Source organism: Mustela lutreola, chromosome 3, assembly GCF_030435805.1.
Source record: "Mustela lutreola isolate mMusLut2 chromosome 3, mMusLut2.pri, whole genome shotgun sequence".
Taxonomy (NCBI): Eukaryota; Metazoa; Chordata; class Mammalia; order Carnivora; family Mustelidae; genus Mustela; species Mustela lutreola.
Window position 1 is genome coordinate 20,419,099 of NC_081292.1, and position 18,223 is coordinate 20,437,321.

General features: G+C 42.7%; 1 protein-coding gene across 1 annotated transcript in view; it reads left to right on the top strand.

Moving 5' to 3' along the window:
• The first annotated feature begins 10,655 nt into the window (after positions 1 to 10,655).
• Positions 10,656 to 18,223, top strand: part of TNFRSF11B (TNF receptor superfamily member 11b) — a 28,267-nt gene continuing 20,699 nt past the window's right edge. Inside the window, exon 1 of the mRNA XM_059165731.1 lies at positions 10,656 to 10,871. Coding sequence (XP_059021714.1) covers positions 10,842 to 10,871 — 30 coding nt within the window. The 5' untranslated portion in view covers positions 10,656 to 10,841. The remainder of the gene's footprint in view (positions 10,872 to 18,223) is intronic.

The following is an 18,223-nucleotide window of genomic DNA, read 5'->3' on the forward strand; positions in this document are numbered from 1 at the left end:
GAGCTCCCTGCTTGCCAGGCATTGTTCTAAGTGCCTTGCACAGATTTGTCCACTTAATAGTCAGAACCATTCTAAGAAGTAAATAATATTATTAGCCTCCCCGTTGTATAGGTGGAGAAACTGAGATGCAGAGAAAAGTAAGCACATTGAGCAAGGCGGCAGGTTTTCAAATACAAGAAGTCCGGCTTCAGAGCCAGAGCGGTCCTCGGCTATTTTTCTTTTCATCTAAAAGGGCCCCAGATGACTCAACCACATTCGTTACTAAAAACTGCCTTCATCCTACGCTAGCTGAACCTTATCTTACAGGTTTTGTTTTATTTTTTTAAAGATGACCAAAACCCCCTCTTCCACACTTCTCGCTGGGCCTGCCCCTTGGGACTTCTGCTTTTGTGCTCTTTTCTTCTCCCCTACAGGACCAACCATGAAAGGAACAGCAGAGGTTCCTTCAAATGTAAACTGTGCTAAGTACCAGGCTGTTTGGGAATCAAGGAGCTACTGAGTCAGTCGCTGTTTGCAGCTCCCTCTAACAAATATCTCTTTGAGATTCTAAGATGACTCAGCTACACATCCCGCACCTGCCAAGCAGAATTAGCTGCCCCGTGATCTACGCTGCTCTGAGTGGACACGATTTCCAAAGGAGAGTCAGTAAAATTCTGTCCTAGGGAGGAGAAAACAACCGTCATTTATTTAACATCGAAAGTTCAGGATCGGTATCTTAGACAAGAGCTCAGCAAACATAAATGCTGAAATACGACAAATGATAATACAACAATACTGTGAGCAACCAAGGTACCAACATCTCTTCATAACAGGGCAGCAAAGAGTTTCATCATACTCCAAATCAATCTCCCTCCTGGAGTCAGAGACCAGGAAGCTTCTAAAATTCAATGAAAAATTTACGTGAACCGATATAGGGTTCTTTGGGCCAGAAAGCCCACAGCTCTCATGAACTTGGAAGTCCCCAGATGAGACTAGCTTATGAGAGCTGAAGAGAGCATCCCTGGAGGGCACTGGCCGGAGTGAGAACCACTAAGACATCATTCCTAGGTCTGGCTTTTGGTCCCACTGTGCAAAGTCCTCCCAGTTGGTCTGGTTTTGAAGTGTAAGGGTGCCTTGGGCTCTACTGGAATTCTTCCCAATAGGAGCAGTATGCCTCTTGAGAGAAGAGATCAGAGCACAGAAAATGGCCTTCCCACTGGGACCCAGAAGGTGACCTTAACTGTTCCCTGTTCCACTACTCCCACCTGCCTAATTCCCACTGACTGCCATGTGGCGCCTACAGAAATAGGAGCCATCAAAGGCCATTTCACGTCCCTGAGGACAAATGGTAGTGACAGGATTTGGGCTGCTTTTCTTTCACACGTTGTTTATCTTCCTCCAGAGCCAAACCCTATCCTTTCTCTCCTGTATTCTGAGCTACTCCCTGCACAGGACTCTTGCCTCTGTCTACTCCCTTGTTCTGGGTTCTTGTTACTACATCTGTAACTTATTTTAAACTATATCTGTGCTGTATGATGTTATACACGTTAGTCAGGTTAACGTAGTCTCTACAGGTAGACAGCTGACTTAACCAGGATTCCCACTTTCCAGGAGGTAAGCTAGCATTTCACGAGAAGGTCCATGTTGCAGGAATTCAGCCCTATCTGTCTCCTGGCACAGTCAGACTTTGTTACTTAGCGTGATGGTGGTATAATGTGCTCTTATTTGGTGAAATTATGGGTATTCAAGGCACTGGTCGGCTAAAGCATACATTCTTAGCGGGAGCGATATATTCCATGGGGGGTACAATTTGATACAGGGGGTGTGGTGAAAAAGTCTGAGGTATTAACAAGGTTTTTATGTTTCTCAAAAGCACACCACTCCCTGAAAAAATTATGCTTCAGTATCTAATTTCTGTCTCTAAATTGAATTAAATTAACTTAAACTTTTCTCCTTTGGGTGCAATAATGAAAACATAAGTGGGGAAATCCTGGGCTAAAGTATTTTAATGCCCTCTCTACCCTTGTAGGAATACAGAATACAGCCAGTTCTTTGTCCTTTCTTTTTAGAATTGATGAGTATAATGATAGCTTATGTTGAGATCCTTTCCTTCTATACCTAATGTGTTGAAAGTTTTTTTTTTAAATCATGAAAAGATGCTGAATTTTGTCAAATGCTGTTTCTGCATCTATTAAAGGATCATATGGTTTTTATTCTCCTCTCTGTTAATGTGGCTTATTGATTTGCATAAGTTGAGACATTCAGGCGTTCCAGGGATGAATCCCACTTGATCATGGTGTAGGATCATTTTAATATGCTGTTGAATTCAATTTGCTAATATTTTGTTGAGGATTCTTGCATCAATTTTTATTAGGAATATTAGTCTATACTTTTTTTTTCTTGTACCATCCTTTTTGGCTTTAGTATCAGGGTAATGCTGGCCTCCCTAATGAGTTTGGAAGTATTCCTTCCTTTTCAATTTTTTGGAAGCCCTTGACAAGGATTGGTATTGATTCTTCTTTTAATGTTTGGTATAATTGACCCGTGAAGCCACCTGGTTCTGGGCTTGTATTTGTTGGGAGATTTTTTTTTTTTTTAATCATTGATTTGATCTCCTTATCAGCAATTGATCTATTTAGACTTTCAATTTCTTCCTGATTCAGTCTCAGCTGATTGTATGTTTCTAAGAATTTTTCCATTTCTTCTAGGTTGTCCAGTTTTTTGGCCTGTAGACTTTTAGGAGCTTTTGTTTTCTTTCATGCCAGTTATCATACTCAAAGGTTTGACTTTTCTTTAGGAGCAGGAACAAGGCAGAGATGCTCGGTCTCACCACTTTTGTTCAGCATAGTAACAGAAGTTCTAACTGCAACAATTAAGAAAAAGGAAAAAATGGGAAGGAAGAAGTAAAATGAGCTGTTTACAGGTGATATGATCTTATATATAGAAAACCCTACAGAATCCACCAAAAATCTGTTTAGAACTAACAAATTCAGTAAAAGTGCAGGGAGCAAAATAAACATGCAAAAATCAATCGTATTTCTATCACAAGAAACCATTTGAAAGAGAAATTATGATAGCAATCTCCTTTTCAATAGTATCCAAAATAAGAAGATATTTGGGAGTAAAATACTTTCAGGATCTGTGCCTTAGGTTTGATCCTTGAAATGTACTATATTCTTGGGACTGCCTCCTTCCACTGAACATTGCTACAAATACTTCAGGTCAACCTATAACACAAACTGTGGTTAGAAGACTAAAAATTTGATGAGATCTGAGACTTCCTCAAAGTATAAATTCATATTGTGTGACCATTGGGGGTCTTCTTACTAATAAATATATCTGAACATATAGCAGATTTTAATCTAAGAAGAGAAGCTAATCTTCATCTACTTTTAACTATTGGCTATTACCAACATTTACCAAATACCTAATTATTCTGTAGGACCGAATTTACTTCCAGCTTTAGAAAATCCTCAAATTTATTATAAGCAGCAGAACTGGTAGTTAAGGTCTGGAATTAGACTCTCTGGACTCAAATCCATTTATTAGCTACTGATCTTGTGAAAGTTACTTAACTTCTCAGAGCCTCAGTCCTCAATGGGAAGAATAGTTCTATATCATGGGTGTTAATAAATATAATACACTTAACACCGCATCTTCGAAATTGTAGGCATTCAAAAATGTTGTCATTATTATTATTCATTAGTTATATTACCAATACTTTGGGGAACAAGGAAGCCTCCAGTATCTACAAAAATATTTAGAAACTTAAAAAAATGTAAAAGTTCATGTATGTACTCTTTGCACAAATGCTTCTTTTTTTTACCTATTTGCTCATTTTGTCATTTAGCTCTCTTGTATCCTTCTGACATGTTAGTCACTTACTCCAATCACGGGATTCAAAGAAAGATCCTTTATTAGTAGTCTTGGAAATTTACATAGTACTTTCAGACTTTCAGTACTTTCAGTACTTTCAGACTGAGCTCTTTCACAGACATTATCTGATCCTCCTGGTACCTTTGGAAGTAGGTACGACTTCATTAGGTAACTAGAATATTCATTTCACAGATGATGAAACCAGAGGCTCAGAGAAACTAAAGGACTTGACCAAAGCCACTTGGATATAAATAAGGAGCTAAGGAGTTGTGTTTTCTCCTCGAAATGCTGAGAGCAACAGGCACTCTGTTATGGTCTGTTGAGATTTTATTCCTTTTTCCCAACTTCCCCACCCAGAGACATCAGGAACTTGGCACAAGCTTGGACAGACATTTCAATGAGGAAATTGTGATGTGTGTTGTATGGCAGAAAAGGCTTGACATCGGTTTTCCTCTGCTCAGGTGGACAGGGGATACTATTTAATGTAATTGAGCTCTTTTATTAAAAGCCTTATCAAAAAATGTAATCTCAGGACCTAAGGGTTTGATGGTGATTACCCTGGCGACAACTACCTTCCTGCTTTCTGTGGTCCTCCTTCTGTTCTAGCTGCATGACCACCAACAAACCACAGTCCTTTCGCATGTATGTGAAATCACTTCACCCACATCTTTTTTTTTTTTTTTAAGATATTTATTTATTTGAGAGAGAGAGCACAAGAAAGAAAGAGCATGAGCGGGATGAGGGACAAAAGGAGAAGCAGACTCCTCAATGAGCAGGGGACTCTATACAGGGCTCAATCCTGGGACTCTGAAATCATGACCTGAGCAGAAGGCAGATGCTTAACCAACTGAGTGACCCAGGCGCCCCTTATTTCACCCACATCTTACAGTAGGTCAGTGGCTTCCCTGCCCTTCAACTAAAGTGCTTGTCTTTACTCTGACCCTCTTGACACTGTGTGGTTTGGTCCTGTCCACCCCTCCAGCTGCCAGTGGTTTAAATCTCCCTCTGATTCCCATAACTCTGGCCCACCGACATCTCTCATCACTTACTCTCATCTGGAAGACTTTGACCCCACCAGCTGGAACAGGCCTCATCATTCCATTGTCTGATCAGAAGTTGCTCCTTCAGAGAGCTCTTTCCTAAGCTCAGCTAAAGGGGGACCCTTCTCAGCTACACACCACTAGACTAACTAGTAGGGACTTCAACTCTCTTAACCAGTCTCTGCAGTTGACTTACCTGGTGTCTGAAGAGTTTATTTCCAGGTTTACTTCATTATTCTCTTGCCTTAACCTGACCAGAAGCTTCAAATGTGTAGGAACTACCTCGGTCTGTATCAGGGGTACCATGTCTTGCAGCCACTAGGTACTAAGTAAATATTTGTTGAATAAATGAATGATATATTTCTTTACTTGTACTGAAATAAGTTTCTTTCCCAGTTTTGTTAATGGTGCTCCTTCAGCTGAATGTTAAATAACCATATTTCCCTCTTTAGTTTATCTTCACCTCAAGAGGCTCCACTGGGCTAAGGCTTTCAAAGGTGAACTCCTGTTTCAGGAAGCAATTCTCTCTTGCAGACTAGCTTCTCTGAAGACTATCTCATCAAAAGCTTTGTTTCTAAAGGTTTGTTTTAGTTAGAGGAGGGGAGTTTCCCAGATAGAAGCACCTAACTGACTATCAAGAGAATAGTTCTGAGGGTTCTTATCTATCATATTTGTAGGAGCCAGGTGCAGCAAGTAATGGGAGGGGTGAGGAGTAGAGGGGGTGGGGGGGTGGGGTAGGGGGAGAATCCTTGCATTGATACTAGAGGTGACTGCATTTCCTGATGGATGTTTGAAGAGGAATTCTGGGTGTATAAGCAGCTTTCACTAACACTCTTCAGATATAAACATTTATTTGTTCAGAAGCCTCTGGGTGAGTGGTGGTTTGTGCATCCCTTTTGAATTCAGGAACCAGATTTCTCGGGAATGAGTGGGCACTAGATATCTGAGCTTCAGGAAAGCCTCTTGAAGTGACTAGAGCGACTGGCAGACAAGGTCAAAGTGTTTATAAGCAGGGGGTTATGTCCCCTCCTCAGGCTGCTGAGAACAACAGACACACACTGGTATGGTCTGTTGAGAATTTTGTTCCTTTTTTTCCAACTTCCCCACCCAGAGGAATCAGGAATTTGTCACAAACTTTGACAAAGAGGAAATTGTAATGTGGGTTGCACGTGTAGAAAGGCTTGACATATGGTGCTCTTCCACTAACAGCCTTTATCAAGATTTCCTCCCAACTTCCCTGGGAATTTAAGCATGGGATCAGGAGTCTAGAAAGATAAGGGTAGATCTAAGTTATGAGAGATGGGCTTGAATAGCATCCCCCCTTCAGCACCTCCCCCACAACTCATAGATTGAAGCCCTAATCACCAACGTGCCCGAATTTGGAGAAAGGGCTTCTAGGAGGCAATTAAGAATAAAAGAGGTCATGAGGGTGGAACCCTAGTGCAATAGGATGCCTGGCCTTTTAAGAAGCGGAAGATAGATCTCCCTGTCCAAAGAGGCGCAAAGAAAAGGTTATATGAGCACACAGGGAGAGCGTGGCCACGTAGAAGCTAGGAAGCCAGGATTCACCGGAAGCTGGCACCCTGATCTTGGACTTTCAGCCTCCAGAACTGTAAGAAAATAAGGTCTGTTGTTTTCGTCACCCAGTCTATGGTGTCCTGATGCAGCAGACTAAGCGACTAAGACATATTTCTCCCCTCCGCTTCCTGATATGCTGATAGCAGCTGCTTGAGCGCTGAATTGTAAATGACACAGTTCTCCTTCTACAACTCAGTTTTGAAAAGCCAGGCTTCCCTCTTAAATGTGCAGGGCTCCTTCCAATGCCATGGACAGGGGATACAGGGAATAATATTACTGGTTTTACTAATCCTTCCACCCCTGCCAAAAATGGTATGATTAAGAAGTGGTATAGTGACGTCTTTGGGGGACAGTTTGGCAGCCCCTCTCAAAAGCAGCATTTGTCAAGGGGCGGGGACATCTGAAGTGAGGTGGAGATTGACCCTCCCTTGTATATGTGTCCATACTATTTGAATTTTTGCAATATGCAAGGGTTTAAAAAGTTGAAACCTAGTTAAACCAATACAAATACTTTTGCATTTACGCTGCGATTTTTAGTTTCAGAGGGCTTTTCTGAGCACGTCTGTGTTTAGATCTATCACCCTAAGAAGTTGGCAGAGTGAAGTTCAAGGAATTCCTTCTGTTCCGACACTGTCAAACCCTTACGTCACCGATGACCTACTCAGAAGGTGCTTCCGCTCTCCTGCCTTGCCTTTCTGTAGTTCTCAGTTGTAAAACAAGGACACGCCCACTCCTGCCCATAGTCTATAACACCATAAAAGTCAAATATTTGTTGTCTGTAGTAATGATATTGTCAAAATCACATTTCTTAGTGAAGAAATTGGCAACCATGAATAAAAGAAAAGAAAATCAATAAGCAAGCTGCAGTTCTTTCTTTTATGAAATCAGAAAAGTTCTCCTTTCGATAACAATGAAATAATAGGAATATGTTTTTGTTCTTCAAGTTAATAACCTTTCATTTACATAATCTCCGAGCTAGTATTTCCAGTTGTCAGATGAGGGGACTTCAGGGCAAGATAATCTAGACACTTGATCAGTCATTTCACAGTCTCTGGGCCTGCCTCGTCTCCCAAATGACCTAAATCAATTCCTGTCCCGAATTTCAGGCATTTCCATGACCACGATGATGAAAGCGGCCTTCTGTACCAGGGGCTTTGCTGCCGTGCTGAAGAGGGGAAGTGCTTTCCTGGTGGGAGCTCCCACCATTCAGGTCCTGTTTTTCTCAGCCTTAGGAGGGGCAGACCTGGAGGCAGGGACGATCAGAAACTCAGGGAGTGAAAACGTGTTCAACGTGGGGCCCAAGTCGAAAGGGTTCCAGCAAGAGAAGATGAGACTCATCTGATGAGATGTCTCTGAGAAAGTCGGCATCACACATTATCTGGTGACCAGGAACCGAAGGTTAAATGTACGGAACACTCCATTTAACCAGTGGGCTCCGCCAATGAGACCTATAACAGGAAGATGAATGTAGTCTGTGAAGTTGGTGTTCGAATGTCTCCCTTTGGGTTCAGTCCCAGATCCCTGGGTCCATTCCAATTCAAGCTTCAGAGGGTGCTGGGGCCGCTGCCCATCGTGGTGGGTCACATGGGAGGACCCAGGGGGCATCAGCCAAGTTGCCCCAGGAAAATAACAAATGAAGTGACCAGTAACTCACAGTGTTTATTCGTTTCCCGTCTGTCCAGTGGTTAATAAATGGTGCCCAGCTTTTGTCAAGATTACAGGTAATTACACCCCCCCAACACATACACACACCAACCACCACTACCACTATTATTATTATTATTATTATTCATAGTAACTCCCGATAGCTATAGAGAGCCAGACACTGGGCTAAAAGCTTCAAGGAATACTAGAGAAAGAGACAGGATTTCTGCCCTTGGGAGTTTATAATCTTGACTCACCTTGTGTTTATATAAACATCCCTATGAGAACCTGAAATAAGAATAATAATAATAAGGGCACCTGGGTGGCTCCGTGGGTTAAGCCTATGCCTTGGGTTCAGGTCTTGACCTCAGGGTCCTGAGACTGAGCCCCACATGGGGCTCTCTGCTTGGCGAGTAGCCTCTCTGCCTGCCTCTCTGCCTGCTTGTGATCTCTGTCACATAAATAAATAAATAAATAAAATCTTTAAAAAAATTTTTTTAAAGAATAATAATAATAGCTAGCAGGTAAGTTGCACTTTTTCTGTGCTAGACATTATTTTGAGTGTTTTAGATATTTTATTCAATTTAATCCTCATTAACAACCTTTATAATCCACTGAGGGAGGTGTGACTTTTATCCTCATTATACAGATAAAGAAACAAAAGAGAAAGGTAAAAGAGTAGAGGAAACTTGCCTGAGGTCACAGAACTGGGATGTAGTAGTTGCCGGCTTCAAAGCTAGGTGTCTGGCTACAAAGACCAGTATCTAGGTAGTTCTAGAACAATCATAGTCAATACTTCCTAGTCAATTTAGTCAATAATTCCTAGAAGCCAGGCATTTTGCTAAGTGATCCTCCATGTGCTTCTTTATGTAATGCTCACCACTACTGATGAACTTCATTTATGTCCTCCTTGTGAAATGCGTTCATTTGTTCCCTCTTGCATTTCTGTAATATCGATATCATTTTTCTCTTCCCCTTGAGGGAACTGAGTCGTAGAGAGAGACATGGAATTTCCCCCGGGGTGAACATGGCAGGACTCAGCGCCTGTTTTCTCCAAGCTCCAGCTCCTGCATATTGGCAATCTGTGACGTTTCAAGAAAACTGCCTTCAAATAATATCTTAGACACACATCCCCCTAAATAAAAACCATACTACTGTCATTGATAGAGTGCCTTACTACTAACATATGAATTGACTTGTGTCCCATGGTAAGTCCGTGTTAGAAGCTCAGGCTGTAGATGTTAAAACTGAAATTCAGAAGTGGGAGGGCAGGTCTGGAGTCCCACCGCGGGGTCCCCACTCGCTGGCCTTCATTCATTTGCAGTTCACTTAAGAAACCATCATGCTGTTAAGCTCCAGTCCCTGGGGGAGGCAAGGCTTAACAAGATGCTCTGTGTTTTGTGATTCACAGAGCAGAGGAGCTGACATTCTTCTCCTCCGAATACGTTCTATTCCCTCTCTGGGTCCCCTTTTAACCTCTGGTGGAAGCATGTCCATTTGAAGGGGCGGATGGATCTCTGATCCCCGTGGATCTCTGATCCCTGTGGGCAAAACCTGTGGGGGGTGGGGGGGAACTCTTCTGCTTCCATCCTTGAACTCTGGCCACAACTGAACCCTGGGCCCTGATGGGGAAGTGAGTGAGAAAACCCGAGAACTAATGGGTGATGGCAGGACTTCCCAGGACAGGACGAACCCTTCAGAAGTGACCAGGTCCAGCTTTCAGAGAAGCAGCTTGTGGGAGTGAAGACCCTTTTATGCAAGCCCCAAACTCCTGTCAACTGCTCGGAGGTAGAGGAACGACCTTGAAGAGGTAATTCCGTAAGTTCAGGGTGGAAGGCCCTCTGGTCGGTCCCCAGGGCCCTTTGATGATGAGGGTGACAGCCCCACAGCCCGCAGGCAGGAAGTTTTTCCTGGGCTGCTTCTCTCTGGCTCTCACCATCCCAGACAAGGAGAAGTGAGGTGTGTGTGTGGGGGGGGGGGGGGGGAGCCCTGGCTCTAGAACCAGACAGAAGTGAGAGAAGTTCCTTGGGCACGGGCTCTGTAACCTTGGAGATTCGGGATCGCGCCCAGCTGGGCGCTGCGACAATGCGGTGCAGAAAGGCGCGGCCTTGTTACTGGAGCTCTCAGAAGCCGCCGCCAAGGGGTCAGCCGAGAGGGGGTACGAAGGGTGTGGGACGCACGCCCGGCTGCGCCCCGATCTTGGCTGCAGCGGCCGCGCAGGGCGGAGGAGGCCGGCACCGCAGCTCCCCAGCGTGCGCCCGCCCCCCCCCCACCGCCAGTGGCGGCTGCCAAGGAGGCCGCCCGCTGGCGGGAAGCGGCCAGGAAACCTCAGGGCCGCGCAGACAGTAGCCTCCTTGTTCCGCAGCCCGGTGGCTTCTTCTTTTTTTCTTTTTTCTTTTTCCCCTGGGAGGGACAGACATCCCCGCCCCACCCCCCAGCCCCCACCTCTCCCGTTCTTTCCACCCCGGCTGTGAAAGCGTTAACCCCCGGGCTCTGCGCACCCCTCCCCCACCCCTCCCCCAGCCCAGCCGCTCCCGCCCAAGTTCCTAAAAAAGAAAGGTGTAAAGTTTGGTCCAGATAGAGAGTGAATGATCAAAGCAAGCCGATACTTCCTGTCGCCCGACGCTATATATAACGAGATGAGTGCACGGGCTGCGGAGACGCCGCGGAGCGCTCGCCCAGCCGCCGCCGCCGCCCAGCGCCTGAGGTTTCCCGGGGACCGCAATGAACCAGCTGCTGTGCTGCGCGCTCGTGGTAAGTGCCCGGCCGGACGCGGGCGCCTGCGAGCCTGCCCGCCGCGGCCCCGCGGGGCCCGAGCTCCGCGCGCTCCCTGGCCCGGGACAGAGCTGGGGGCAGCTTGGAACCGGAGACCTCCTTCCGGAGCCCGTCGCGCCGCTCCCGGCGTGGCTCTTTGCACTGGAAAGTTCCTGCTGGGTTTATGGAAAGGCGAGAGGAGCTCTAAACCCTTTTCGTTTGAATGATTCGTACCCATTTCATTTACTTTCCTCTTTGCAGAGGATCTGACGCCCTCCAGGAGTTCATACCATCTTTGCTTGGTTGGATATGACCATGATTATTTAGAGTAGGCTCTTAGAAGCAGAGTTAAGTTGGGAGTTGTCAGTCTTCTTAGAACTATTATAACTAGAATAAAATTTGGATGCGGTGAACATGAGAGAATACATCATTAGGCTCTTTCCCCACTTAAGCAAATGTAACGGGAGATTTTGCGTAACTGGCACCTGCGAAAAGATCATACACATGCGCACACACACACACAGGTTTCATAACTGCATAATTTAGCATCCTAATGCAATTGTATTATTAAAATGGTTTCTTTCCAGTTCCCAACTTCAATATAATGTGGAAGATATTGATGGACTAATGTTAGTTATGTTCTAAAATAGATTTCAAGAATTGAAGATTTGCACTAAAGAGGGCTACAAGGTATTTTTAATGTGCTGTTTGGAAAGAAAGGAGTCTTTGACTTAGCTTACCTTTTTTTTTAGTTTAGATTTTGACCAATGAAGTTAATAAGATTTGTTTGTAGATTATTGTATGGCTAATGACTTATTTCCTTTATGTCACCAGAGTATACAATACATTAAGATGGGAATCAGACATTTGAGAGACATTAAGCCCCATATGTGTTTCAAACACGTTGGAGTAAATGCTTGAGTTTCAACATCCGACCCACAAATAGTGAGTACTAGGCTAGGAAATCTTCCAGGTAGTTCCCAGGATACACAAGCATAAATAAGTAAATAAATAGCAAAGTCACTAAAGAAAATGTAGGTTGGACAGGAGTGCGCAAGTAGGTATAATCTTATCTACCTCTACCTAATGTAAGATAAAATATATAAAATAGCTCCACCAATATGGTTACCTTGGAGAACTTTTTGAAAAGTAAACCTTTATTAAAACATAACACACACACAGAGTTGCCCAACTCCTAAGTGCCTAATTTAAGTTTCTCAAAGGGAACACCTGTGAGCTAGCAGCCAGATCAAGAAATACATGACCAGAACCCAGAATCTCCCTGGGCTCATTCTTCTCACTATTATGTCTATAACCAGACTAATCAATATTCTGACTTCTAACATCATAGATGAGCTTTGTTTGTTTTGGACTTTATATAAATGGACTTTATCACTTTTCTATATCTGGCTGCTTTCACTTAAGCTCCATTTATGAGATCATTTTTTTAAACTGTTGGATTTACAATCGTTCATTCATTTTCATTGTATGGTATTCCATTGTATGGATGTACCACAATTAATTTACTCATTCTAGCGTTTAGTTCGTTTACATCATTCTGCTATGAAAATGGGAACATTTTATTCTTCCTTGCCTTTGTATTCTGTTAAAGACTTAATTGATAATAAACATATTATCAATGACTTTTAAGCTTCAGAATTTCCACTAAATAATGTATGTATTTAATAATAAGTGCTCCAAAGCAATAAGTAAATGTATGTTTTGATATATAGTCTATCTAGGGAGCTTGATATGTGTAGAGATAAAACTAATTGTAAATGATGCACCAGTATCAAAAGAGAAGACTTTCTATGTGTTTTGAACTTCACTAGGAAATACTTTCAACAGGAAAGATTTTCCTTTTCCTTTCTGTTGCTCAGATTGACTTTATTTAAGAAATGACTGGAGATGGATACTTTGTACTTAGACACAAGGAGTCCAGATGCCCTTTCGTAAGCACCCTCGGTGCAGTTGTAAGGAGTAGAAGCATCACAGGAAATTGTCCTCTGTAGCAGGCATGCCGCTAGGCATGAGCGAAAGTGGAAAACAAGATGGACACCACTCCTGCCCCCGTGAGCCTTGTAGCCTAATGGAGAAGACAGATAATGGACAATTAACTCTGTCTAATGAGTGTAACAAAAGGGCAGGAGCTGGTGACTTGGGCATATAAAAGATTCTGTCCTCGTGGTCATTACAAAGGAAGCCGCAGAGCAGTGGTTATCAGTCGGACCAAAATTCAAATCCACCAGCACCGTCTACTTGACACATGACCTTGGCCAAGTTACATCTTTCTTGAGTTTTCATTTTATCTTCCATAAAACAAAGATAACATTAGGCACACCTGCCATATCACCACATACAATCCCGCTCCATATGAACAGCAGCTTCTAGCATTATGCGATCAGCTCACTGTAGGTAAATCTAGATCCAAGGGAATTTTGTAAAGGAAATGCTGATGACCCTCCGAGGAGGGAGAGAAGGCTACACCACTTATTACCTTGAAGGAGGACTAGAATGTTTTCATTGTTGGGGATAAAATCTAGGTGTCCTGAACCTAAGGCACGGAAGAAAGTATAATGGTGTGGCAAAGTAGAATTCTAGATTTTTCTGGGAGAACACAGGATATACCAGGAGGCAAGGCATGCGGGGGTGTGGTCGCCAAGACTAAGGCCATAGTCACTGGCTCTTTGGAATGCTAACTAAAATGTCCAGGGGAGGCCTGCAGTGCAAGGTGAGGTCACTGTGTCCCCAGACCCCTTCATTTGTGGGTGCTCGGGGCCACCTAATACTCTGGGAACATCCCACCTGGGTCTAGATTTTAACTGGTGGGTGAAACTTCCCATTGTGTTGTGCCCAAACCATCTGCTGGCCTTCTCGAAGCTGATCCATGTCATGGTGACAAGACTTGGACGGAGTGTGGGAATAAAGGGGTTTGAGGGCAAGAAGGGGATTTTGACAGCTTGATCCCCCTGTCCATTAGGATAATGCCTTTTCTGGTTGGTTCTGTTGTTTTGTTGTTTATTTCGGTTTCCTTCCTCTCGCCCAGTGATTGAGAGTTTTTGTCTCGCTTTTACTTGTTGGCTTCTTGACTTATTTTAAGAGAACGATCACTTTGGAGTTTGTAGGGGAATCTGACATATATTCAGTCCCAAACAGTCCTGATCCCTGCCCCTAGCAACCTTCAGCACAGTGCCCTAATTTGAATCTGATCTTTAATTTTACTTCTAGGCTTAAACCACAGTTGTCCAGTTCCCCCTGGCTAGGGGAAAGAAAGCATCTGTGCCAGATGTTTTATCCACTTAGTTCTAGAAGGAGAGCTGTGGCAGCGTCTATTAGAGGGGCACTAAACACACACTCACCTCTTCTTGCCTTACTTTCCACTAACTTGCCTGCTGGGTTTTGCCCCGTGGAACCCTCAGCCCTCCTGCCGGTATGTTCCCTATGCTGAAAACTTTCCATGAAAAGCATTATTCCTTTCAGCATCTCATTAACCAGTAGCATTTTCTTTAGCTGGAGTTTCTTCTTTGTAGCCCGCCGAAAAAAGAGGACTGGGAAATAGAGGGCAGAGAAAGAGTAATTTTATAAAAATTTATATTTGCCTTATTCAAGGCTTTGACTGAGGATGCCTGGATGCCCCTCGTGTTGCTGCCATGAAGCCAAAATGTCAGTTACCGGTGTATTTGTAGGTCTTGCCCTGTAGGGCAGTAATTATCAATCATATCCCTTCTTCCACGCACTCTGAAAATAAATCCTTTGTAACAACTCTCTTGCTCCTCTGAAACGAAATTTAGAGTACCTATATTTTACTTATGTACATAATTTTTAAAGTCAATATACCAGCATAACTACACTATAAAGAACAAATAGAAAGAAAGTAGCTAAAAATAAAATAAAACTTCGCTGGAGACATCATGAAGCCGTGATATGTTAGCGTCTTTATGTGAAATTGCCGTGAACACACTGCTAGGAACAAAGGTCGGAGCCCATGCGATCTGCTGGGGTTCAAAACCATGATCAATGTTGGCTTTCATGCGGCGCTTTTCTGAAATGGTGAACAAACCCCGCCAGAGTTTTAAACAAAGCAAAATACAACCTTCTATCCAAGTTCATGTTGTAAAATTCCTATGGTTCAGTATATATAGAAATCATGCAAAAACCACTTTGTGTATATATAAAACGGAATCTGAATCTAGGCCAGGATAATGATAAATAGATTTGTGTGTGTGTGTGTGTGTGTGTGTGTGTTGTGTGTGTGTGAATAGAACATCTTGACGTGGGTGGGACACGAGATTCTTCTTGATGGCCCAGGATGTTTAGCAGTCACGGTGATAACAGAAATCCTCCACAGATTTTTCTAGAACTTGTAGGGGATAGCACCACCACTTTGTGGGAAACACAGTACAAGCTCTTTGCAAACACAGATTTCCATTTTCTTCACATTTGTGGCTCCCAGGTCTCCACGGTGCCTGACACTAAAGGTGTGTTTGCGAAGTCAGAGGAGCCATAGTGAGATCTGGTAGCGTGTTCCATCATCTACCGACAGTTTCCTTACTGCCAGAGAGTTAACATTCTAATGTTGCCTTTGATCTCTTTCAAAATACAGATGTGATACCCTATCCACCTGACCAATATTTTAGATATTCCTTTGCACATTTCTACTATGATGGTTCATATCCATACCTTCATGAAGACCCATTCTTAAGTGAGCAGCAGAAATGAACTAGATTCATATAGTGACCCATGGAGGGGCAGCCTAAGCTCAGTTGAACCCACTTCCTGACCTCCCCATCAGGTTGCTCTGGGCATCCAGTATACATGTTTGGTTTGATCAGTCTTATGTGTCTGTAAAATGTGCCAATGGAGAAGTCAAGTAGATATTTGGATTCAAAATGGCAGGAGTGTAGGAGAAGTCTGGGCTCAAGATAAAAAAACGTCAGGTCAGCGTACAGCGGGTTTTTAAAGCCCTAGGGAAGGGTGATGGATTGCACAGGGCAAGAGATGCAAATGCCCAGGGCGCATTTGTGATAGTGAAAGTTCAGTAAACAAAATGCAAATATGAACAGTAATAGCAGGCGTGTTTAGAAAAGAAAACAAAAATCAAAATAAAACTGAGCAACCCACAAGAGCAGGAACTAGTGAATCGGAACTCCTAGCAACATCTGTAAACTATCTGTGTAAGAAGAAAGACGGAGGTATGGCCAACTTGAAATAGATACAAGGACAGCATTTTTATGTGACATGTAATTAGTTTTTGGAACTCACTGCCACAGAATATTTTGGGGTGACTAGCATAGAAAGTCTAAAAAAAGGATTGTTTTAGACAGTTGTGAGGGATAAGAATAGTGTTACAAGACATTAGGTATGAAGCTGTGTGCCCCCACACCCCCTCACAGTTACCTGGGCTTCTCTAAATTAAGGTCCTGAAGGCCAGAACCATCTGCAGACACACCACAATGGTTCCTCCGAACTCAAGGTGACATAACTTCCCAGGTATGGCCTGGGTAGGTCATTTTCACCCCAATTTCTGGGAAACACCTAAAGCAGCCAGACCATAATGGATAGGCAATGCAGGAGAAAATGAAATAGCTTTCCTAAAGCCTTGCTTAAAAAAAAAAAAAAAGTGATGTGCTCCTAATGGCCTTGATTTATGACTTTCTTATTTGGATTTTTTAAAAATTTGCCCCTCTAAAATTATGTCTTAATAATGTGAAGACATTGTTTAATTTTGTTGGGACAACTTCTCTAAAAACAAAAATAGCCTTAGGATATTCACTTCAATTTAGTCTGTCCCTTGGAAGCATTTTCTGTAAGAACTTCTTAAATAATCAACTATAAAATAGGAGAATGGGTGTCAAGATGGATTTAGATTTAAAACAAGGCAGTAATTCATCTAAACCTCCTGACTGCCTTTGGTAAATTCAATTTTCTTTCCTGGCCTATGACTCAAAAACCTCAATTTCCTTCCCATGTAATGTTGCTTTCATGTTCAAAGAAGTGATTTCTTTTATTTCTTTGAAAATACGGATATCAGGAACCTATTCTTTAAAAAGATGCCCCCACCATCAATTTGCACTAACACCACCACCAACAACAACAACAAAAATGTGATTTAGAAATTCAGCTGGACACAGTGATGGTGAGATCGCTGTGGTGGCTGGAGGCAACATTCTGTCTTAGTCTGAGGTCCGGTTGGTGACACCAGCACTGTGGGTCTTAACTTTACCCATGTCAAAAAATTATTGAATCCTTATATTGGACACCTGAAACTAATTAATACACTGGGTGATAATTATGCTTGAATAAAAAATCACAATCATAAAAATAAATAAATAAAATAGGGGTATTGGACCAGGTGATATGTGGGAGGTCTGCTTTAGTTTCGAGCTTTTGTCATTAAAAAATAATAGTAACAAATCGACGATATACGATTTAATACTCCAAACATGCAAAAATCAAAAGGACTTATTTATCTATGAAAAAAATTATCTTAAAAGACTATTTCTTAACAATCTACTCTGCTGCACTTGTCAGTTTCTTCTGCCCCCACCCCTGGTTTCAGGTATAAGAAATTCCGTTTCAGTCAGTGAGATCCCAGGGGAGGCAGCTTTTGAAATGTCTTCTACTTTTAAGTAGTAAGACTTATTTGTTTTAAGATCACAGATTATTCTTTTAAACCATAAAACATTTTCTCATTTGGAAATAAGCCCTTCTTGTCTTTAGCTAGTATGCGTAGAAGTCTTTAATGTGTGCATTTTCCATATTACCTTTAGTTAGAAGTCAGGTCCAAGACATTCCCTCAGGACTTAGGAAAGAGGTATAATTTTGGTTGCTAGCAATCTCCCTAAACTCATTGCAGAATTTTCTTTGTATTTATCTTCACCAGGAAGTACTTGACAGCTGCACGTGGCTTTTTGGAATAGATGTCAAACCGTAGGGCAGAATAAGCTTGGTAATGGGTTAAATACTTCCCTTGAGTACCACACCAGGCTGGTAGACAGAAATCTCTGCTCCCACACTTTGTTTTCTATCATTTCTTTTCTTTTCTTATTTCTTTTTCCTTCTTGCTTGCTTTTCTTTCTTTCTTTTTTTTTTTTTTTTTAAAGATTTCATTTTTCAGTTATCTCTACACCCAACATGGGGCTCAAACCCACAACCCCAAGATCAAGAGTTTCATGTGCTTACCTACTGAGCCAGTTGGGTGCCCTCTGTCCCTTCTTTTAATATTGAGTGAAAAGAAAAGAAAATTGACTGGACTGTGCTCAAAGGTCCATAAGAAAGTATGAGTAATGTTTATTGAGCAAGAATGTCGCTCCAAGGGCTACTTGTAGATCATTCTCCATCCCCCCTTCCAG